General features: G+C 46.4%; 1 protein-coding gene across 3 annotated transcripts in view; it reads left to right on the forward strand.

Annotated features, from left to right (window-relative positions):
• Window positions 1–53: 53 nt before the first annotated feature.
• PDCD11 (programmed cell death 11) overlaps window positions 54–23,899 on the forward strand; it is a 41,015-nt gene continuing 17,169 nt past the window's right edge. The window contains exons 1-20 of one of the 3 annotated variants that reach the window (XM_005225554.5): window positions 54–158; window positions 1,958–2,070; window positions 3,036–3,167; window positions 4,118–4,285; window positions 5,728–5,889; window positions 7,128–7,251; window positions 7,647–7,828; window positions 11,156–11,263; window positions 12,365–12,571; window positions 13,219–13,343; window positions 13,517–13,577; window positions 14,198–14,344; window positions 16,046–16,297; window positions 16,823–16,957; window positions 17,449–17,643; window positions 18,578–18,748; window positions 19,532–19,751; window positions 20,548–20,697; window positions 21,116–21,231; window positions 22,812–23,353. In XM_005225554.5, the coding sequence (XP_005225611.2) occupies window positions 1,969–2,070; window positions 3,036–3,167; window positions 4,118–4,285; window positions 5,728–5,889; window positions 7,128–7,251; window positions 7,647–7,828; window positions 11,156–11,263; window positions 12,365–12,571; window positions 13,219–13,343; window positions 13,517–13,577; window positions 14,198–14,344; window positions 16,046–16,297; window positions 16,823–16,957; window positions 17,449–17,643; window positions 18,578–18,748; window positions 19,532–19,751; window positions 20,548–20,697; window positions 21,116–21,231; window positions 22,812–23,353 (3,299 nt within the window). In that variant the 5' untranslated portion in view covers window positions 54–158; window positions 1,958–1,968. 3 annotated transcript variants of the gene reach the window in all.

A 23,899-nucleotide genomic window follows, 5' to 3' on the forward strand; every position in this document is an offset into this window, starting at 1 on the left:
CCCTCCCTGTTGAACTGGATCCAGTATAGTTACGGAAATAGGACATTGAGCCCGCCCACGCTTCCGGAAGAGCAGCGTTAGGCTGCGGGTGTACCAGTCTCCGCGTGTGATTACAGTGGCGCGGCCTCTGAAGTAGAAGTGCTGGTGTCCTGGGGCTGGTGAGTGGGGGCAAAAGCAACAAGGGTGGAAACTTCGTGGCTTCCAGGTCTGTCCCAGGACTAGCTGCTTTGGATCCCTGCCATGAACCCGCAGTGCCGGGTGAGTGGTTAGGCCACCGCATTCCACCTCTGAAGCCGGCTCTGCTGGCGTGGTCCCTGTAATGTCACGTTATGTTCCTAGGAAGTAGCTCAGATCCCTTTATCGCAGGGTCGCTTTACTCTTTGAAGTTTCAGTTTCCCCTTTTGTGAAGTAAGATTAAGGGTCAAATTCCTAGTAAACTTGACCGCATTGCTTTGTCCTTTTTTTTTTTTCTTTTACGAAATACTCCTTCCTAGGCTCCCTCTAGGTCCTCACCTCTTCCACAGTCTCAAGCCTTTTTAGATTCCTATTTCCAAGCGTCTCTCGGAACCAACCCCTCCTCCTGTTCTCACTTAAACCTAGTTCTGGTTCTCGTTATTTCTCTATTGTACTGCAGTTGAATCCTACCCGTTGTGTACCTTCCTTCAGTTCTATCTCCTTGTGGCGCTAACGGTAAAGAACCCGCCTGCCAATGCAGGAAACATAAGAGAGGCAGGTTCGATCCCTGGGTTGGGAAGAATCCCCCGAAGGAAGAAATGGTAACCCATTCCAGTATTCTTGCCTGGAGAACCCATGAGCCGAGGAGCATAGGGGGCTACGGTCTGTAGGGTCGCGAAGAGTCGGACAGAAGCAAAGCGGCTTAGCACGCACTCGGTTTACCTTCGAAGCTTCAGTCCTGTCTCCTTGTCCAGTCTATAGCCTGCAGTATATATTTGTTTTGGTTACTGTTCTGTCTTTTCCTTTTCTTAAGAGTCTAACTTGCAATTTACTCACACCCAATGAAAGATCTGACACAGAGGGCTCAACCTGTCTTTTAAAATTTAATTCCAATTATTAGGCTTTATTCACCTTGTAATCTAGTTGAACAGTTCTTCAAAGAAAGATGAGCAGCTTGTGAGCAGTTTTAAATATTTTTAAAATTATGTATTATTTATTTGGCTGCACTGAGTCTTTGTTTCTGCAGGCTTTCTCTAGTTGTGGCGAGCAGGGGCTTCTCTGGTTGCAGTACACAGGCTTCTCATTGCCGTGGCTCCTCTTGTTGTGGAGAACAGGCTCTGGGGTGCTGCGGCTTCAGTAGCTGTAATGCATAGGCTTAGTTGTTCATGGTATGTGGAATCTTCTTGGACCCAGGGATCAAAATGATGTCCCCTGCATTGCCAGGAGGAGCAGTTTGACAGACATATTGCTGCTCAAAATAATTGGCTTTTCCTGTCTCCATGCTTTTTCTCAGGTTCATTCTGCTTTTCCCGTTCCACGTGTCAAAATCCTGTTCATCTTTTAACATGCAGCTCAAAGGCATCTTTTTAAGGAAGCCTTCCTCCTTTGCTGAAGCCTCATTATTTTCTACCTTCTTGTTGATAGTTTATAACCTGATCTGTATTTTAGATTATTTGCAGAATTGTTTTATCTTAGAAGTGTGCACATTCTTTGAAGATAAGGGGTTATGTAGTCATTTGAGTATCCGTGACTTAACTGAAGCTGTTTAATGATGCTCCATTGAAAGTATAACTTACTGGAGAAAAATATGTGGACGTGTGGTTTTGAAGCAAAGACCTTTGGAAAGATGAATTATGGATTATCTGTTGCCTGGCATCAAACCATCCATTTCTTAGGCCTGAATGCTGTCTAGCACACTGGTGCTAGAAGGCTCTGTCTCTTGCCCATCGATCACAACCTTGACACTGAAGTACATATTACCAACTTTTTGCATTGTTTTTAGGACACTCAAACATGGCAGCCATGGAAGAAAGCTTCCCCCGTGGGGGTACAAGAAAGACCCACAAATCAGAGAAAGCTTTCCAGCAATCAGTTGAACAAGACAACTTATTTGATGTAAGTGGGGTGCTTTTTTGGGAAGACTCGCAGAACACTTTGTCTCTAGTGTCCTTATGGAGAATGAGCCTTGTCTGAGAATGTGTGGTTTTCCAGATTGGATTCTTGTTGAAGTCTACTTTTACACATTTAACTTGTTAGAGAGTCCATCCCACCACAAGGCTATATCTTTTGAAGCATGAGTGGCATTTATTGTATAAGGTTTCAGTGCCGTTCTTTCTTTCTGTTTTTGGCCACATTGGGAGGCCTGTGGGATTTTAGTTTTCTGACCAGGAATCGAATCTGCACCATTGGTAGTGAAAGCGCAGAGTCCTAACCACTGGACTGCCAGGGAATTCCCTGTTTCTCATTCTCAGGAACTTACCATGTTGATTAAGGATGGAGAGAAAACAGTTTGAATAAGGTTTGAATGAGGCTATGTAAAATGATCATGATTTGCATTAGAATTTGAAATCTTCACCTAAAGTAGGTTGTACTCCAAATGCTAGAGGGAGCAGAACTAACATTCAGTTGTGTGATTAGGTCTATTTTATGTAATCCTTCCAACTGTATTGTGAAGCAGAGATCACCATTCCATGGTGGGAAACTGAGGCCCAGAAAGATTATGTAATTTAGCTGAAACCACACAGCTTGTTATGGTGGAGATCTTTGTGACTCCACCTTTTTTATTTTCATGCACTGTTCCAAATTGCTTCTCCCAATGGGGAACCCCCGTGTCCATCCCTGTCAAGGGAGGAAGAACACAGAAGGGAAGAGTCTTTTAGAAGAGAGCTCAGATTTTCGTCACAGGGAGAATTGGTGTCAGAATGGGAGACTGGCCACGAGGCAGGAATTAAAGAACAGTTGGGAGTGGGGTGGAGTAGAAGGGTGACAAGACAGGGTGACAGATGAACTGATATTGAAGGGAAAGGCCGGATAAACTGCTTTTTATTTTTTTGGATCTTCTCCTCCCTCTCCCGCTTTAGATTTCTACTGAAGAGGAATCTACCAAAAGGAAAAAGATCCAGAAAGGGCCAGCAAAAACAAAAAAGTTGAAAGTTGAAACCAGACAAAGCAGCAAATTTGTCAGAGAGAAGTTTGAAATCCTTAATGTGGAGGTTTGTCAGCGTTTGGTTTTGAACAAACTCTTCCCTTTTTCCCTTCTTTCTTTTCGTATATATACATGTATATATATCTTATGTCTCTATTCCAGTTTTGTCAGTGCCTGTGATCATAGATCGTGTGTTGTTTTTCTTTTTAGCGGCCAAGTCCCTCATCCTGCTGATGCTCTCGTGGGACTTGTGTTTTAGTAAATTCATAGGTTAGAATTGGCAATACCCTTAACAGTCATTCTGATTCTACCCTTTCATTTCACAGATGTGGAAACTTATCTCAGAGAGGTGAAGCAGTCTTTTTATGTCCCTTAAATTTTTAGGTAACTCTGATACTTGAGTTATAAAAAAGAAAAAGCCAAATGATAGCGAAGGGAAAGATACACACGGATGTAGATAGTGAAGGGAAAGATACTTCCAGCCTGCAGAAGTATTTTGTTCGTCCTGTGTGCTACTTAAAAAAAAGTTGGTGCCAACATTAGAAAACTTAAAAATTTTACATTAAGAAAGTGATTTCTGGCTTCTTATAGAACCTTGAAAGTGCTGATAATACAAGTATGCACTCCCTCATATTTGTAGCCACACATTGCTGAATAGTGTTTGTGCCCTTTAGACCTGGCACACGCATGCCGGACTTCCATAGTCTCCCCTGGCCTGTGTTCTGCATCATGTTACCTCCCAGGCATTTGAGTTTGGGTTGCTTGGAGTAAAGGAAAAGGTGAGAGTGCCCTCCAACACCCTCATGCTATAAACACAGTGGTATCATTTCAGCCTTTCATGGTGCTCAGTCAGAAATATGACGAGTATATAATATATACACGTATGTCTCTCTTGTAGCTTTTTTTAATGTTAGAGTTAGGACTAGAGGCCAGATTCCCCCACCCCCACCCCACCTCCCTACCTCCCTATTCATTGTTCTCTTCCCTGTTGTACATAATTCACTCTTTCTCTTCTAGTCCTTGTGTGAGGGGATGCGGATTTTGGGTTGTGTGAAAGAGGTAAATGAACTGGAACTGGCGATTAGTCTCCCCAACGGCCTCCAAGGGTATGTGCAAGTGACTGAAATTTGTGATGCTTACACTGAAAAGCTGAATGAGCAGGTGGCGCAAGAAGAACCCCTGCAGGTAAGGGAAACCTGGATGAAATCTGTAACTGGAATAAGATGTAAGATGACAGCTTTGCTAAGTGCTAAGAAGGAAAGGTACAAGATACCAAGAGAGTTTATCTAGAGAATTTATTTTTAAATTTCTTTGATTTTTTAAATAAGGGGACTTTCACTTAGGCCAGGGAACCTAGAAGACTTGCCTGAGGAAGGGATACCTGAGCTGAATGTGAAGGATGAGGGTAGGCTGGAGAAGGAAGGAAGGGAGTTCAGGCAGAAGGAGCCCGGTTTGTAGCAGGAGACGGCTGGTGTGACTAGAACAGAGAGCAGGGAGAGTGGTGTGAGATAGGGCTAGAGGGCTGGGTGGAGACCAGACCATGTTCAGGATTGGTTTTTCTGTAATCAATTGGAAGCCCTTGAAATGCTCTTATTGAGGTGGGTGATATGTAGACAGAAGACAGAATAAATCAAAGCAGCATGAGTAGTTGCTTAGGACTAGTTCAAAGGCTGCTGTTATAGTCCAGGCTTTGAGACTGATGGATTTACTGAGGGCTGAGGAGGTAAAGTCGGTGCCTAGTGATGGATTCTATATGGGTGGCAAGGCCAAGAGACATGTCAGAAATGAGTCCTAGATTTCTGTTGAGCATGGTTAACAGTTGGCCAGGCCATCTTGAGATAAGAAGCCCTGAAAGGGTACCGGGATTGGGAGAGATGATCATGATTTTTGGTTGTGTTGAGTTTGAGGTACAATTGAGATGACCAGTAAATAGGTGATTCTGGAGCTCAGGGAGATTTCTCTGTGTAGGTAGGTGGTGGTTGAAGCTGTGGAGGAGGAAGAAGTTGCTTATAGGGAGCACACAGAGGGAGAAGAGACTGAAAGACTGAACCAGGAGTCAGCACTGTATTTTAGTTGCTGAATAAAAGGAGAGTTGCTGTTAGAAGAAGGTGGGACCAGAGAGGTAGAGGGAAAAAACCAATGAAGGAAAGGTCAGAAGCCAGGAGGAAATGTTTCAGGAAGGAAGCAGCACCAGAGTAAAAATGCCTTGTTAAGGCCATGTGAGAGAAGGACTGCAAAGTGGGCTGTTGGATCTAGCCACGTGGAGATCATTGGAGATTTTGTTGGGAGATCAAGTATGGAGTGAGGGCGTGGAACACAGATTGCAGAAAGTTGAGGAGTAAGCGAAAGATGAGAAAGTAAACGAGGAAGTCCAGTAATTGTAGAAGATTCTTTTGACAAGTCATTTTACATCTGCTTGTTGTGTGGAGATGTTTGGAGACCTTACCTGTAATCCAAGACTGACATGGCCACAAACCAATGCCTTTGTGGGTGAGCAGTTACTCTCATCGTCCGCCTTTTGGCCTCTGGGAATCTGAGGATGAGAAACCATAGAATCAGGGTTGGGCAGTGAATTCTCAGTTTAGGGAAAAGGTATGTATCAGATTTTTCTCACTTGTATTATGCAGGACCTGGTCGGCTTGCCTGAGCTCTTCTCCCCTGGAATGCTGGTGAGATGTGTGGTGAGCAGTCTGGATACCACAAAGGGGAGCAAAAAGAATGTCATGCTATCTCTGAACCCCAAAAATGTCAACAGAGTGCTGAGTGCTGAGACCCTGAAACCTGGCATGGTACGTATCTGGGGTGAGGGAGGGGGAGCAGGCAACATGCCTTCTCTGTGTCCTGCCTTCTGGGAGTGTCTAGACTACCCTTCACTTTCAGCTTAACTGTTACACATGGGGGTGTGTCTTTTCCTGGGGGAAGATCTCCAGGGTGCTTTGTGTACTTAATGGAAGTTGAAGACTTGAACCTAGTCACATCATTCTGGATGGGAGAAAGGGAAAGCCAGCCCCACATTTGCTGGTAGGGAAAAAAAAAGATGCCTCCAAGGAACCTTAGCAAGGGTGAGAAAGTTCTTGAAGTGCCTTCTTTACTGAGACTTCTTCACAGATGAAGTCATTTTCAAAAGCCACTGAAATTTGTGGGGAAAGCTTGGGGGCTGCTGTCTGAGAGCAAGAGACAGGATAGACAGAGCAATTAGTCTGTCAGCCATATTAATGGATACTCCACTACTGAATCTCCCAGTCCAGTGGCGGTTCAGGAGATGTGAATCCCTGCTCAGCACCTCCAAGTTGAGTAGGTGTAAAACACACTTATATAAACTGTACTCACTTAAGAGGAAGATCAACATGGTCTTGGAACATTTGGTTAGAAGCAGTGAAGTTTGGGTCAAGCCCTGAACGTTGAGTAGAACGGGGAACAAACCGTAAGTAAGTTGTAGGAAATTGACAAGTACCGAGAGGCGGCTGTTTGACAGTTGCTGTTTTAGACACTTTCTCTGAAGACATTTTCATAGCTACCTTGTGAGGCCAATAGGTATCACTCTTGTACGTTTGAGAAAATAGACTGAAAAAGGTTCTGAAGTGACTGAAGTGACCAAAGACCAAATAGCTAGTGATTATTAGAGCCAGATTTGAATGCCACAGTGCTTCCAGTGAAATGTAAAGGAGGTTGGCAAGACTTTTTGGTGAAGTGAGGGGGGTGTTGGAGGTGCTTAGAAAAGACATGATGACAGCTAGAAGGGTGGTTCTGGATTCTCAGTTCTCTTGGCACTGGGGGTGCCAGCGCTGCACCCCTTTCATGTGTATGACATGAAAGGCTTGCATATCAATGTCAAATATTGGCTGTATTCCTGTGCTGGAGCAATTGAGGTTTAAATTTAAAAGTGGGAGGATGTTTGGGATTCTGGGATGATTTGTTGAGACCAATGGTAGGAACAGTCATGTTTGGCGTGTTTGGTAGTGAATATGGTTATGTGTCCTATGACCTTTGACTTTCGAACTTTTGGGATTGCTTTCTCTTCCTCCAGCTGCTCACGGGCACTGTGTCCAGCCTGGAAGACCATGGCTACCTAGTGGACATTGGTGTTAGTGGGGCCAGAGCTTTTCTGCCATTGCAGAAAGCCCAGGAGTACATTCGGCAGAAGAACAAAGGTGAGGGGAAGAAGAAGGAGAAGTACACGGTTGTGAGGTGGTATGTGTGGGAATTATATTTACCTGGCACTGTCTCAGTAAGAGTGGAGTGCCAGGCTCACTAAAATCTGATGGGCCAGTTTCACTTTTTCCCACGTAGAAGATTCTGAAACAGGGACTCTGAACCAGCACTCTCTTGCCTTGTTGAGGTTTTTGTATTTTTTTGTGTGGTAGTTGATTCTAGATCAGTTAGAGTCATTTCACTCCCATTTTTGAAGATGGTTTCTTGAAAATTGGGAATATGGGGAGTACTGCATGGTAACTGGACAAGTAGGCCATGGATCTTTAAGGTGTCACTTGAGTTAAAATTCTTCTCATAGTAGATGTTTTTCCCTTTTGGGGGGCTGCTCTTGCAGGTGCTAAACTGAAGGTAGGGCAGTACCTGAACTGCCTCATCGAGGAGGTGAAGGGCAGTAGAGGAGTTGTCACTCTGTCTATTGGTCACTCAGAAGTTTCTGCTGCCATTGCTACTGAGGAGCAGAGTTGGACTCTCAATAGTTTGCTACCAGGACTGGTGGTCAAAGCGCAGGTACAGAAGGTAAGCCATTCATTGTTACTACTATTTTCTAAAATAAAAATAATTTGTATTAAAGTAGAATGTGCACACAGTCTAAAATTCTGCTGTCCAGTGGGGTAGCCCCTGGTCCCATGTGGCCATTAGTACTTGAAATATAGGCAGTGTCACATGTTGAAATGATAATATTTTGCCTAATGTAATATTTTGTATTGGGTTAAATAAACTATTAAAACAAATCTCACCTCTTTCTTTGTAGTTTTTACAGTGTGACTGCTAGGAAACTGAAAATCACATGTGTGACTGCAGTTACGTATGTGCTGTGGAGAGTGCTGATCTAAAGACTAAATGGTATTAATATTAACAGGCTTCTAGTGAAGAACTCTCACCCCATTGAACCTCCATCTTTAATTCTTTTAGCTTATCTTTTGAAGTTGACCTCTGTATTTCTAAGTAATACTCTTCTGCTAGATCTCATGGTTTATCACTCTGAGGCACTGAGTTTTAACCCTTTATCAAGGTAGATGAAATTTCAGCTCTCTTATTCCTCCCTTCTCCCAACTTTTGACTAAATCATTATTCAGTATTTAAATTATTATGACCACATAAATATTGTTTACTTGCTGAACTAGGTAATATAATTTGTTTCTTGAACCATTTCCTCCCTCAACCCTGGAGTTGATGATCAGTTTTGTTTCTCTCATTTGCTGAATTCTCTTCCTATCATTGTTTCTTCATAACATCCTGTAGTTATTTTTCCCTCATTATTTTCTATATTTTCAAACCCTTTAAAATAATCTTTGTTATTTTTCGTCCCATCTGGAGTCCTTCTACTGTCATCTGGCTCCAGTCTGGTTGGTTTGTAAAGCTGCTCCATGGCTGATGTCCAGAGGCTTCTGGTCTTTATCATTCTGGATCCTTCCCCACTCTTCTGTATTAGATAGAAACTTCCTTGATTCCATATATTTCTCTTTTTTGGTTTACTCACTTGTTTTAATGTGTCACGTTCTCCAGAAACATCCTCAAAAAAGCACAAGCATTCATGCTAAGTTGCTCAGTTGTGTCCGACTCTTTGCAACCTCATGGACTGTAGCCCACCAGGCTCCTCTGTCCGTGGAATTCTCCAGGCAAGAATACTGGAGTGGGTAGCGATTCTCTTTTCCCGGGGACCTTCCTGACCCAGAGATTGAGCCCAGGTCTCCTGCATTGCAGGTGGATTCTTCACCATCTGAGCCACCAGGAAAGTCCCCTAAAAGCACACTGGAGGTTAATCTTGACTTAATGTGTCTTGAAATTCTCAAGACCGCTGCCAGGTTTGATGATTCCCCAGGGAGACTCATGGACTCACCATGTAGTGGTCCTCACGGCTGTGATCCACTGCAGTGAAAGGAGGCAAAGCAAAATCAGCAAAGAGAAAAGGCCCATGGAGTGAAGTCTGAAAGAAACCAGCCATAAGCCTCTGAGAATCCTCTTCTAGTGGAGTCGCAGGTGTGCATTTAATTCCTCTGGCAGCAGGTTATGACAACACATGTGAATGCTGTGAGGGCTTCTCAGGTGGTGCTAGTGCTAAAGATCCTGCCTGCCAATGCAGGAGATTTAAGAGATGTGGGTTTGGTCCCTGGGTCAGGAAGATCTCCTGGAGTGGGGTGGGGGCATGGCAACCCACTCCAGTATGCTTGCCTGGGAAGTCCCATGGACAGAGGAGCTTGGTGGGCTACAGTCCACGGGGCCGCAAAGAGTTGGACATGACCGGAGTGACTTAGCACACATGCACGCACATGAATGCTGTCTACCAGCAAAGCTCATTGAGGGTTTTTATTTTTATGACTGAATAATACTCCATCATATGAAGTTGGTGGACATTTGAGTTGTTTCCACTTTTGGCTCTTAGGAGTAATGCTGCTGTGAAATTTGTGTACAGGTTTTTGTGGGGACACATGTTTTCATTTCTAGGAACGGACTTGCTGGGTCATATGGTAACTCTGTATTTAACTTTTTGAGGAACAGCCAAAGTGGCTGTAGTGTTCTACATCCTCACCAGCAATTTAAGCATGCTAGTTTCTCTTCATATTCTCATTAACACTTATTCTTCTTTTTATTATGGCTCTCCTAGAAGGGGTGGGTGTGAAATGGTATTTTGTTATTTTGATACGCATTTCTCTAATGATTAATGATGTTGAGCATCTTTTCATGTTACGAATTGGCCATTTATAAATTTTTTGGAGAAATATTGAATCAGAAGTCCTTTGTTCATTTTTTTTATTGATATGGTAAAAAACAATTCCTTGTATATTCTAGATATATGCCCCTTATCAGATATTTTAAAGTGTTTTCTTTTTCTGGAACTATTAGTATGATGTTGGACTTAATGAATCAGTTCTGATTTTCTTACTTTTTACTCTCTGTTTTGGTACATGCATGCGTTTGCATCCTACTTTATGGAGAGTCTCTCAACTGAATCCTCCCATCCTCTGTTGAGTTTTTGTTTTGACTGCCATCTTATGAGAGGCTCTAGAAAACTGCTGGGCAGTCTGTGAGCTTGGGTGGACTTGCTGACTGGCCGACTTCCCTGTCAGGGGCAGGAGGTAGCGGACCGTCTTTAAGAAACCTCCAGGTGTCACTGTTAGAAATCTTCTCTGGCATGTTAGATTTCTCTAGAAAGGATCTGAGGATATAAGCCTGGCTGCCTAAGAGCTGGATGGCAGAAAGGGGCTGGATGTCTTCATATCTGTATCTATACGATATTCAGGATTTTTCTTAGTTCACATTTTCATGGTTTGTGCACTATTCCTGTGTTTTGAACCTGATACAGTTTCCAAGAGAATAACTCTCCCACTTTCTATGGAGATGGGAGAAGGGTGAACCCTATAGGACCTGGGGATCTGACTTAGTTTCCCTACCTCAGTGCTCTTTTGAGGGCCTTGTCGCCCTACTTCGTTTGCGAGCCTCTGGTGGGCGAATTGCTCGTGGTATCTCCCTCTTGCACGCATGTGGGTTTTCCCATGTTAACCTGAGCACATCACCAAGTTAGCAACAACTTGTCCAAGTTGTCAGGCTGGCGGTTCCTCAAGGATCTTTGTGTAAAGTGCCTTCCGCCCCTTTGGGAAATCCTGAGAGTGGAGAATCCTCTCAGGCTGGGGGATGTAGTGGTGGTGGGTGAGCTTACTGAGTATAGGAAGAGCCAGTGCCAGGGGTTGCGCTGCCCCTTGATTTTATGGGAAGAAAGATGATGAGGGTTGTGGGGGGAGCGGGGGAAGTTATATGGCCTTGAATGTTTAGTATGAACAGTTTCTCTCATCCCTGATTCTTTCAGAGAGATGTTTTTTCACAATTGGTTCTGTTTATTTCTAGGTGACTCCACTTGGCCTTACACTTAAATTCCTCTCGTTCTTCAGTGGCCTGGTTGACTTCATGCACCTGGATCCTAAGAAAGCCGGAACGTATTTCTCAAATCAGCAAGTAAGAAATGTTGCACTTATCTTTTCTTGATTTCACTTGTGTAGCAGCCAGTGTCACGGCTGCTATGGCAGGTCCTGGGACTCATGTGTGTGCGTGTTAGGGGTGGCGAGGAGATGAAAGGTGTCTCAGAAGGACCATAGGAAATGGGCAGTGATTATTTCTGGGGATTGAGATTAGAATAGGAGCCTGTGAAGAAGAAAGCACCTTGTAATTTTTGTTTCATAGCCTCTGATTCTTTTTCTCTCTTGGTAGTGAAACTTTTGCTTTTATAATTTAAAGTCTTCTAAGAAAGTGTTAACATAGGAGAACAAAATGTATTCATTTGAATACAACATTTGTATTCAAAATATGAAAGTGCTCTATGAAATGAATATGAATATGAAAGTGCTGTGGTACACCTGGTTAAAATGCTATCTGGTTATGCAGTCAAGTGTTAGTGGTTAAATCTAAGAGATTTTTCTTCCCTGATCTAAATATTCAATGGTTGTGGATATTTGGGAAGAAAATTCCAATATATTCTACCCGTTTTTTATTAACAATTCCAAAGTGATTTATTTATTTTTTACCAGTAACTCGTGCTAATGGAAGCTGTAGAGACCTTGTCGGTTTTTTGTTTCTGTTGTTTTATTTTTTAAAGTAGATTTCCCCAGCACCTGGTGATAACATTACTGATTTTTTGGTGAATCTCTTTCTAGTGACTTTTTTTCTCCTTAAGTCACACTTGTGTACAGAGTTGAGACATTTTACATGCTATGACCTTGTGATCGGATAAGGCTGTTTCTGCTGTTTCAGATGAGCTTCTGGATACAGAGACACCAGTGCATGGCTCCTGTTGCATATGCATTATTAGGCTCATGGTGTGGAGGGGACCCTGATACCCATGATACCTACGTTCCTGCCCTTGCATAAGCGTTGATTCAGTCAGACGTAGTTCCTTTGCGGTGTTCTGTGTGAATTTTCCACATGCTGTTTGATTGTACACGCTGATTTTAGTACTTCCATCTGTAACTTGGTCAGCACAGGGAGCGTCTGAACCCCTGGAAGTCGGCTCCGGGTGTCTTGTCTCCAGTGTGCCTTATCCTCACTGTGTCCCTTGTCTAGGTACGGGCCTGTGTCCTCTGCGTGCATCCTCGGACCAGAGCTGTGCGGCTGAGCCTGCGCCCTGTCTTCCTGCAGCCTGGGCGCCCACTCACCCGGCTCTTGTGCCAGCAGCTAGGAGCTGTGCTGGATGACGTGCCCGTCCAGGGCTTTTTTGGCAGTGCCGGGGCCACCTTTAAGCTGAAGGATGGTACTCTGGCCTATGCTCGGGTAAGGAGTCTCTTTGTTTCATCAGGTTCTCATCACCAGAAGGACTTCGGGGACATGGGTTCTTTTTGCTTCCTTCATCCCTGAGTATTAGTTTCCTATTTTTGAATTTCCCTAAACGTGGCAGACAGTTAATAAGGACTTGAATAAGGTCTGTTTGTTATATTAGAGTACCTTGAAATTGGCTTGCCTTAATACCAAATTGATGATAGGAACAAATATGAGTTGGGATCTACACCAGGGCTTGGCGAAGGTGTTTTAAAGGGCCAGATAGTAAATATTTTAAACTCATGTACCACATGGATTCTGTCCTGATTACTCATCTTTGTTGTAGCCTGAAAGCAACAAGGACAGTATGTGAATGAAAGGGCATGGCTATGTTCCAGGCAAACTTTTACTCACAAAAATAGGCATTTCATTGTGAGCTATGATTTATTGACCCATGATCTAGACTCTTCTCTAACTTCATTGAGACTCTGTGGTAGTAAAAAAATAGTTTTTTAGTTAGAGCAATTATTTTAACAGGTAATTAGAGTGCTGTTTTTATGGTAGGTGACAAATGTTCTGAGTCATTTGCACATCTGATTTAATGTCTGGTTGTCTCAGATCTGTTGCCTCTGACTTGTCCTTAATCACTTGGTACTCTGTAGCGCAACCATCTCTCCAATTCTAAGAAAACTTTCAAACCTGAGGCCTTCAAGCCAGGGAACACTCACAAGTGTAGAATCATCGACTACAGCCAAATGGATGAACTGGCCTTGCTCTCTCTGCGGACGTAAGTCTGTCGCTCACCTGTGGGGTATGGAGGTGTGCAGCTGTGGTGCGTGCTCACGGCGTTGCCTGTCCTTGGTGAGGGTTTCTTTTCCTGCCAGTGTGATTTTGGTAGCCCTGAGTTTTAGGCAGCCTCTGCCCTAATGTATTTAATCTTGTATTTGCCGTTTGTTCTAGGTCTATTATTGAAGCTCAGTTCCTTTGGTATCATGACATCAAACCTGGGGCTTTGGTTAAGGTAAGACCTCAAGCATATAATTAGACGCTCTCCCACCTTCAGACAGTCTTTAGTTCACAGGTTAACTGGCAGCTCATTAGTCCTTAGATGAACACATTTAAAGGCTTGCTCCTTCCCTCTGCCTGCTAACTAGGATTTCTTTTCCTTCTCTTGGGTGACTTGAAATTAATTTCACGGTAAAGTCTTGCTAGCACCATGCCACTACACAGAGGCAGTAGATCATCAGTCTTGGGAATTGATGGTGTTTGTTAGACCAGGTCAAAAGTTAGTTCTTTGGTAATTTAGCCACCTGGGATATTAGTAAGGAGTCAGTTCCAGTTGCCTTTCCTGTCTAGCCACTTAGCCCCAGTGGAGCAGCTCCACTTTATGTAGAGTTCATTCCTTAGCAGACATAGTCCTCTCCATTGGAGATGGAACTGGTAAGACAGACAGAAAGATGCTCACCCAAAAAGGTGTGAAAGTTTCATAAATAAACTCTTACTGCATCCAGCCCAGTGTGGGGCACGTGCTTGGCCCCTATGAGATCTGGAATAACAGGAGAGGTGTGAGATGCTTTGTTGTTAAGAATTGTAGGAAAGACATTCTTGAGGCATCATGGCATCTTTTCCTTGGATTCTTAGGGCAAAGTGCTGACCATAAAGCCACACGGAATGGTGGTGAAGATGGGCAAGCAGATCAGGGGCCTGGTACCTACCATGCACCTGGCCGACATCCTTATAAAGAATCCGGAGAAGAAATACCACGTTGGGGATGAGGTCAAGTGCCGGGTGAGCCTCCTGAAGGGTTGCTGGTGGGGTTGGCCAGATAGGAAGAGAGCAGTGCTTCGCAGGTGAAGTTCTGCCTTTTTCCACAAAGTGACCACATAATGTCTGCAGTGCTGTGCCTGGCACTGGGAAGAGAAAAATGGGTCCCTGCCTTTGATAATTGTATGGTATAATTGAGAGTTAAAATATCCATTCCTGAAGAGTGCAGGCCACGTGGCTCGGTGCAGGCTGTATGCTGAGGTCACATCTCAGAACGGGGAGATGAGGGTAGGCTGGGGCAGCAAGCATCATTGAGAATCAGTGATGATCAATAGCAGCTACCATGTAACATGTATTCTGTGCCAGTTACTGAGCTCGGCACATCATAACATTTCATTTCATCCTTAAAATGGCCATAAGAAGCAAGTGCTGTTTTCCTCCTCTTTGCAGGTGGCGAAATGAAAGGCTAGGAATGTCAAGGGTCTTGCCCAGAGTCATACAGCTAATACATGGCAGAACCACTTTTCAAGTTGAGCTCTAAATGATAGTAATGTCTTCTCTCTAGATCTCTGGCAGAGGTGGGGCTTGAACTGGAAAGGATCAGTAGGATTTGGAAGGTTTAGGAAGATCAGGGGGTGTGTCAGGTACAGAAATAGCCCAAACAAAGCTGTCCAAACTTGAGTGTTTCACAACATAGACGTGGGTCCTGAGAGAAGCCGCACAGAGTTGTAAAGAGTAAATATGATAATACACAGTTCTTAGGGCCTGGTGTGTGCAAACTCAAGTGTTAGGTTTTCTTATTTTCATGTAATTTCGTTATTGGGTCAACAAAGATATTGGTTAGCCATTGGTATAAAATTTTACAGTAGTGGGGTCAGGAAGTTAAAGGAATTTCTCTGCCCTCAAGGAGATGACCTTCTGAGGAATGAGAGGTGGTTGGGTCTCTCAATCATAGTTTATAGTTAGTACACAGCTGTATTGAGGGGGTGAACACACAGCCATACTGAGGACTGAGGGGATGAACAGATTCAGTCATTCATTCTGTTAGACAAGATGCAGTGGTCCAGGAGAGAAAGGGAGTGGAGGCCAAGTAGGAGTAACCGACACAGGCCTCCTTGGAGGTGTGATGGCGTGATGAATGTTGCTCTAGGCCCAGGGATCCCTTACAGGAGGAGATACATTTGAAATAGAGATGAATGCTCCCTGGGTTATCATCCAGCAAGAAGCAGGGAGGATCTACAGTTCAGATATTTCTCAGAGAGAAGGAGATAGTGGGTTTTTAGGGACTGACCACGGCCCAGGTCAGGGCTTCCTGGATAGCTTGGCTGGTAAACAATCTGCCTGCAAAACAGGAGACTCCAGTTCAATTCCTGAGTCAGGAAGTTCCCCTAGAGATGGCAGTATTCTTGGGCTTCCCTGGTGGCTCAAATGGTAAAGAATAAGAATCTTCCTGTAATGCAGGAGACCTGGGTTTCATCCTTGGGTTGAGAAGATCCCCTGGAGAAGGGCATGGTAATCCATTCCTGTATTCTTGCCTGGAGAATCCCCATGGATGGCGGAGCCTGGTGGGCTACAGTCCATAAGGTTGCAAAGAGTCAGACATGACTGAGCGACTAAGCACAGAACAGCACATGGCCCTCGGGCTCAAGGGGTGGCAGACACTCCCTCTTGTAGTGGCTCGCTCAATAATGGATGACTTGGTGACAGCCAGTATCCTGTCCCTAGGTTTTGCTTTGTGACCCTAAAGCCAAGAAGCTCATGATGACCCTGAAGAAAACCCTGGTTGAGTCCAAACTTCCTGCCATTACCTGCTATGATGATGCCAAGCCTGGTCTGCAGACACACGGCTTTATCCTCCGGGTCAAGGACTACGGCTGCATCGTGAAGTTCTACAATGACGTTCAGGGACTGGTGCCCAGGCACGAGCTCAGTGCCGAGTACGTCCCTGACCCAGAGAGTGTCTTTTACACGGGCCAGGTAACCCTTCCCCTGGACAGGCTCCTCTCCTCGATGACCCTGGGAACACAGATTTGAAGGAGTAGGAGAGCTGCCTTTTAAGGGATCTGGAAGAGAGCATGTGGGTAATGGGCCTGAGCCAGCTAAGTGGAGGTGGAATGGAACAGAGGGCTCACTGGAAGCTGGTAAAGCTAATGGACCCTAGGCCCTCAACCCGGAGGGTGCTAGTCTTCACCACAATACACCTGAGTCCCTCACATCAGCAGGTGGTCTGAGGCCACTGTCACCACAAGGGGGCACTGTCCCAAATCTAGTGAATCTGCAGCAGACTCAAAAATTGTTTTAAACTTGGAGTTATACCCCAAATTCATCCATGTCTGTTTTCCACCCAGAAGGCTGATTCGGGGGGATTCTGTGTGACTCGCAGTACGTTTGTTTTCACTGCCTTCTGATCTGATCCAGAGTCTTGGGGGTCTCCCAAGGCCTGTGTGGCAGTGGTGCGGGGGTACCTCTTTCCAGGGCCGAGCAGGTGTGGTTTCTCACCAGGTGGTGAAGGTCGTGGTGCTGAACTGTGAGCCGTCCAAGGAGAGGATGCTCTTGTCCTTCAGGCTGTTGAGTGATCCGAAGCAAGAGGGTGAAGGACAGAGTCAGAAGAAAAAGAAAGCCGTTAGCGCTGGGCAGGTACCTGACTTCTCCAGACAAATTTAGTTACAGAAGCAGAGAACAGGGTGCCACTGACACTGGGTCCTGGAACCCCTGGAGGGGAAGCTCAGAGGAGCTACCTACAGTGCTGGGCGTGTGTCAGAGCACAGGGAAGCGGTCAGGAAAGGAAAATGCTGCTGCCGAGCAGCTTGTCCTCGGTGTGCTGCTGCCCTTCTCCTCTGTGGGCCCTAGGGCCAGCGTGCAAGGCTGTCTTTCCCTTGGGACCCATTGGAGGGACTTGGGAGAGGAGGGACGTGGGCAGCAGATGGGTCCTGCTGTGTGTGCGGTGTGCGTGCCTGCCGGGTCTTGGGGAGCATGGGGTAGGAATGGGAGAAAGCTGCTTCTCTGATCTCGACTTCTCAGTCATCCCTGGTGCTGGAATTTGATGCCTCTCATCTCCACCTGCCCCATACAGGCTGCTCTCTTGTCAAGATAAGTACTGTATTTTTGTCTTTCTCCTCCCCGGGTAGTTGGTGGATGTGAAGGTTTTAGAGAAGACCAAAGACGGGCTGAAGGTGGCTGTCCTGCCCCACAACATTCCCGGCTTCCTCCCCACGGCCCATCTGTCGGACCACGTCACCAACGGCCCACTGTTGTATCACTGGCTCCAGACAGGCGACACCCTGCACCGGGTCCTGTGTCTGAGCGTGAGTGAGGAGCGGGTTGTATCCTTTACCGGGCTGTGGGGGCCCCAGAAGTGGAGGTGGGGGAGTGCTGTGCCTCTGGGGGGTGCACAGGGGACCTCCGGGTCAGGCTCTGCTCTTAGTTGGAAACTCACGGGAAGAAGTTGGTTCTGCCGTGAGAGGTACGCCCATCCATCGAACCACACCCGGGGCAAGCCTGCACTTTGCCTTGTTTCCCTGGTGGTAATTAGAGCAAGACCGAGGTACTGCTCGCAAATGCTAGTGGTCAGTGCAGAGTGGGAGTCCAGGGTGTTGGGGAGGGGCCACGTGGCATGCCGGGCCCGGCGGGACACCCCCAGTAGCACGTCCAGCCTTCTCAGGGCGCTTAGTGCTTGTCCCCGAGCTGGAACAGTTGGTAAGTACCCGCTGTCTCTTTTCTTCCCTCCCCCTCTCCCCTGCTGAGATACGGGTCTCAGAATATTCCTTTTGGTCTTAGTGTGACAGCTTAGAAGGAAGACCCTGCCTTCTTTCTCACAGAATGTAAAATGAAATCTCCTCAGAATGAAGATGGACAGAGAAGGTGAAATAGGGTTGGTTGGTATAAGATGGAGGCAAGAGAGGTGGTGTCATGGCTGATCCAGCTGCCAAGCCACAGGGATGAGCCATTCCCTTCCGGTCCCCTCTGGTGTCTAGAGATAAGTTGATAAGAAAAGGAATGAAACAGTGATCCCCAGACTGCAGTGTGTGTCAGAGTCACCTGGAGGGTTTTGGTCCAACAGAGCCTGCTGTCCCCCCCGTCCCCACCCCGTCTGATTCAGCAGGTCTGGTGTGTAAGGGTTTGCCTCAGGTTCCAGGTGATGTGGTGGCTGTTCATCTGCACACTCAGAGAATCACTGTGGTAGAGTGGAGAAAGGAGACGGGAGAGGTGGACAGTGCGTCTGCCCTTTTTGGAACATTCCTTGATGAAGTCCACTAGCTCCTTTGCAGGAAGCCAGCCTTGGTCTCCGCAGTAGAGGGTGGCCAGAATCCCAAGAGCTTCTCAGAAATCCATCCCGGAATGCTGCTTATTGGTTTTGTGAAGAACATCAAGGACTACGGTGTGTTCGTCCAGTTCCCCTCAGGTCTTAGTGGACTGGCCCCCAAAGCTGTAAGTTCAGATTCCTGCACAAGGGCCTTTGAGGGGAGACAACAGGGTCACAGACCCGGAGGGCTGGTGGGGAAGAGCAGGATACTCTATATTCTCTTGAAACACTCTCAGGGGCATCACATAAAGGTGCTGGGTGAGAAGGAGTGGAGCTGAGATTCCATCTGCAATCCTCTTGCCCGTTGTGTGTCCTGGCTCAGGGCTGTGTCCTGGAGGAAGGGGTAACTTTCCACTTCATGCTATGGCATTGGGAAGGTCATTGGATGGCCATCTTTTGCAACTGAAGAGGATCCTAGAGATCCCACAGGATCACTTAGGCTACTGCATACACTGAGATCCAGAGGGCGAGGGAGTCTTATCAAAGCCCGTGTAAGATGGTGGAGAGCAAAGGGCTCATCACTCATTTCTGCCACAGACTGTTCATAAATCTCTCATCCCTTTCCTCAGTGTGTTTCCCTAATGTCTTGCCTGGGCAGGTCTCATTTGTATCTCCTGCCAAAACAATTTTAAAGATGGGAGCAGAGGGGAGGGCCCCAGAAGCATGCATAGTGAGGGGCAGAGAGTTGCTCTGGGCCTTCTTAGCTGGGTGGCCTTAGAAGGCTGGGTTGGCAGCCAGAGCACCTCCTGTGTATTTATGGAAGGGGAATACAGCTGTACTCAGAACTGGAGGTACTTTGTTGGGGTACACCTACTGCCTCACAGATTTCTTTCTGGGTGTTTTAAGGGGGTTGTTCTGATAGAGGCTTCCTTTCCTTTCTTCATTTTGTGCATGATTCTTCCCTTTAGATCTTGAGTGACAAGTTTGTGACCTCCACAAGTGACCACTTTGTCGAGGGGCAGACAGTGGTTGCAAAGGTGACCAATGTGGACGAGGAGAAGCAGCGGATGCTGCTGTCGCTGCGGCTGTCGGACTGCACCCTGGGGGACCTGGCCACAACCAGCCTCCTCCTCCTGAGCCAGTGCCTGGAGGAGCGGCAGGGCGTCCGGAGCCTCATGAGCAACCGAGGTGGGGGCAATAGGGCAGACGATGAGGGCCAGGGTGGAGCGTGTGCAGCCTCCATTAGGCCTGTCTGTTCCAATGAGTTGTTTGGCTCCCCCGATATTTAAAAAAACAAGGCTAAACTTTTGAAAATGGGAGTAGGACCTCTGAAAAGGGCACAAATCTGTTAGGGTACTGCTCAATAAATGTTTATAAAGTGAACACCCCTGTTTAACTGCCACCCAGATTCCAATAAAAGATCATCACTGTTAGCCCAGGAGTTGCTATGCTCCCTCCCAGTCCAGAATCCAGATTCCCCTGAGTTCTGTGGCCTCAGGTTTGCATTTGTGTGAGTCCATTCACCCCTTCACTTTTTGTTCCTTTATTCATCACGTGTGGTGAGTGATAAAATGGAACCAGGGACCTGCTGGAGGACTTTGTGGGGGTGTTAGTCTGATCCTCCTAAATGTTGAAGTTGTGTAGAATTGTTGGAACCCTGATGGGATTTGGGAATGAGAAGCTTGAAAGGGTAGCTTCCAAACAGGATGAAAATTCCAAAGCCAAGACAAAGCCTGTGTTCCTGACATTGATTGGCTATTTCCATGGATTATGGCCAGGAGGGATTCGCAGGGGTCATAGGTCTCTGCCTGTGATGGGAGTGTTCATGGACATCAGACATTTTCACCAAGAGTGGTTTTACCTTCACAGTGTTTCCAATGCAGTGTTGGAAATGTCCTCCGTATGGCAGCATATTTCCAAAGGGAAAAGAATGGTGAGTGTTGTTTCATCTTGTTAATCCCTGTTTCCTTTGGATTTCTGTCAGACTCTGTGTTAATCCAGACTTTGGCTGAGATGACCCCGGGGATGGCCCTTGACCTGGAGGTGCAGGAGGTGTTGGAAGATGGTTCTGTGCTGTTCAGTGAGGGCCCCGTGCCCGGCCTGGTCCTGAGAGCCAGCAAGTATCATCGGGCAGGTGAGTGCATCTCTCTCACCTGTCTGGGTTGGTAGGGGAACCCTTTGCCCATTCCTCTGCTGGGTACAGAATTTCCAAATACATAGACTAAATGAGCTGATTCAATGGAAGTTTTTGGCATGCTTATCTTGTGTAAATGCAAACGAAGACAGCCGCAATACTAATGAAGGTTTAGGTATGAATCCTTTTATTGTTGTATTTGGGTGAATCTAGATTTTTTATTTATCAGGTTGTGTAAATTGACACACTTGAATTATGGGAACTCAACCCTAGGCTTCCCTAACCCGTATAGACCCAGGACATAGGTCCTCTTCTGTTTTGTGCCTAAGGGCTGCAGGGTGGTTGGGGAGATGCTGTCTTCTTCCCCGCTGCCCGGCTCCAGGAGGGTGATCACATTGTGTGTGGTTCTGCACTGCAGGGCAGGAGCTGGAGCCTGGGCAGAAAAAGAAGGCTGTGATCTTAAACGTTGATATGTTGAAGTTGGAAGTACATGTTTCCCTCTGCCACGATTTGGTGAATAGAAAAGCTAAAAAGGTAAGCTTGTCGATTGTGGACTTCATTGCCATGATTTCAGAGGCACCTCCACCCCTTCAACCCCACATGCTCTGCAGATGCTTGTACACAGGGTAACTATGTGCCTGGATTTGTTTGGGTCATTCCCAGGTGTACCTATCGTCTGGTGTGCTTGGTTTTTTTGTTTTTGTTTTTTTGACTAAGCTGTGTGGCTTGCTGGATCTTAGTTCCCTGACCGGGGATTGAACCCAGGCCCTGGCGGTGACATCACAGGTCACAACCATGGGAGAGCCCGGGAATTGCCCTGGTGTGCTTATCAGTACAGTGATGTCCACTCTAGTTCAGGCGGGATGAATCACGTGGTCATCCTGATTAGGGCCCAGCTGGTGTCGTAGAGGAGAGCAGCAGGCAAGGTGGCGACTGTAGGACTGACGGACTGAGGGGTCCATGCAGAGGAGTGGAGGCCACTGTCAGCGTGGTGCCACGCGAGAGCATCTGGGCTAGTGTTGCTAAGGCATTGAGTTTTAAGAGAAGCCAGAATTTAATTTTTTTTTTCTTGAAATAGGTGTGGGAAATGTTAGAAACTCTTTTTTAAACATCATGTGAACCAAACAGAGCATGTCTGTGGGTAGTCTGACTCCAGGCTGTTCATCTGCACCCACTCTGTCCACTTTGTGTGGGCAAAGAATAGCTTCAAGAAAGCTCTCAAAATGAGAGCTTTCTCATTTTCTCTCCAGATGACACATATATTTCATCATTTTCTGAAGTACTTATTAAGCTTCTCATTGCATAGGGTATGTTACAGAGGATTATATAGATGTAATCCTTAACCTCTAGTTGCTTCTAATTTTGAGACTTTGAGACACAAAGAGAAGTAGCAAACAGTATTAACCCCTCACTAAGCTTTCTAACAGGGCTTCCCAGGTGGCACTAGTGGTAAAGACCCTCCCTGCCAATGCAGGAGACATAAGAGATGCAGGTTCCATCCCTGGGTCGGGAAGATCCCCTGGAGGAGGGCGCGGCAACACGACTGAAGCAACTTAGTATGCATGCATACAAGCTTTCTAGTAGGCCCCATTTCCATTTTATCATCTGAGTGAAGCTGGCTCTCGTGTAAAGGCGTGAGCACAGGTTGGATGATGGGGAAGGATAGGCTACATCCTCGTACATAGGAAGCTGTCGGTAGTGACTCTCTTGTTGGCTGAGTGAAAACATTGGGTGGAGAGCTGCAGGACTAGGAGAGCAGGAACCACAGTGTTGTGTTAAAGCTGGAGCACCGTTAGCAGTCACCTGGCTGTACATCAGAGTCACCTATAAAGTTCTGCTTTTGCCAGTTGTAGGATAGGACTAGGAATCTGAATTCAAAACAGAAGCTAACTCCAGGCGATCCTGACATAGTTCCTTGAGTGTGATCATGTCGACAGCCTCAGAATACAGGAGGGGAAACTGGGTCCAGGGAGTGGAGGCTAGTTTGCTCCAGCTCACGTGAGCCTTGGGTCCCCAGGACTCAGAGGGCTTCCTCAGTCACACCCTGCCCAGTGGGTGAGGAATGAGTCCTTGTGCTCTGTAAGAAGCAGGGATGGTGGTTTTCTGTTTTCCAGCTGAAGAAAGGCAGTGACCTCCAGGCCATTGTGCAGCACTTGGAGGAGTCCTTTGCTGTCGCCTCCTTGGTAGAAACTGGCCACCTTGCCGCTTTCTCCCTGACCTCTCACCTGAACGACACCTTCCGCTTTGACTCAGAGAAGTTGCAAGTGGGGCAAGGCGTCTCCCTAACCCTCCAGACCACAGAACCAGGAGTGACCGGTCTCCTTTTAGCCATTGAGGGGCCAGCTGCGAAGAGGACCATGAGACAGACCCGGAAGGACTCAGAGACAGTCGACGAGGACGAGGAAGTGGATCCGGCCCTGGTCGTAGGGACTGTAAAGAAGCACACCCTGTCCATTGGGGACGTGGTCACGGGGACTGTCAAGTCCATTAAGCCTACCCATGTGGTTGTGACCCTGGAAGACGGCATCATTGGCTGCATCCATGCCTCCCACATTCTAGATGATGTTCCAGTGGGCACGTCTCCTACTGCCAAGCTGAAAGTTGGGAAGAAAGTCACTGCCCGAGTGATTGGCGGGAGAGACATGAAGACCTTCAAGTATGGAAGCTTAGGGCGAGGGGCTGGCTTTTTTTTTTCAGCTTTGTTTTTATTTATGCAGAGGGTCTGGCTTTGAGGAGAGCTTGTTGTAATTGTGGGAGAAGGGATGGGAACTGGGGCAGGTTCCAAAAATCGTGCATATGTCAGATTTTCTTTGAGTTCACCAAAGTATTCACCAAAGAGTCCCTTTGTCTCTCTCTGTTTTTTAATGGTGTATAAGGTAGTGGTTAAGAGCAGTCATTTAAAGTCAGATCTGGGTTGAATTCCAGATTTGCCACTTAAAATTACACAACCACGAGTTAAACAGTTCCTTGGCTCTCAGTTTATTTTCCTAATTTGTGAAGTAGTGACTACCTTGTAGGGCCATCGCGACGACTGGAAAAGGACACCGGCCCCGAGTGTGCCTGCTGGGCTGTCTGACACATAGTTATTGCTCGGTATATATCAGCAGTTACTGTAATCCACTCCCCAGTACATACCTTAATTGTATTCATTTACTTTAAATCGAGTCACAGTTACGTTATTGCTGCAGAAGTCCTTGCTATA

Source organism: Bos taurus, chromosome 26 (assembly GCF_002263795.3).
Source record: "Bos taurus isolate L1 Dominette 01449 registration number 42190680 breed Hereford chromosome 26, ARS-UCD2.0, whole genome shotgun sequence".
Classification (NCBI taxonomy): domain Eukaryota; kingdom Metazoa; phylum Chordata; class Mammalia; order Artiodactyla; family Bovidae; genus Bos; species Bos taurus.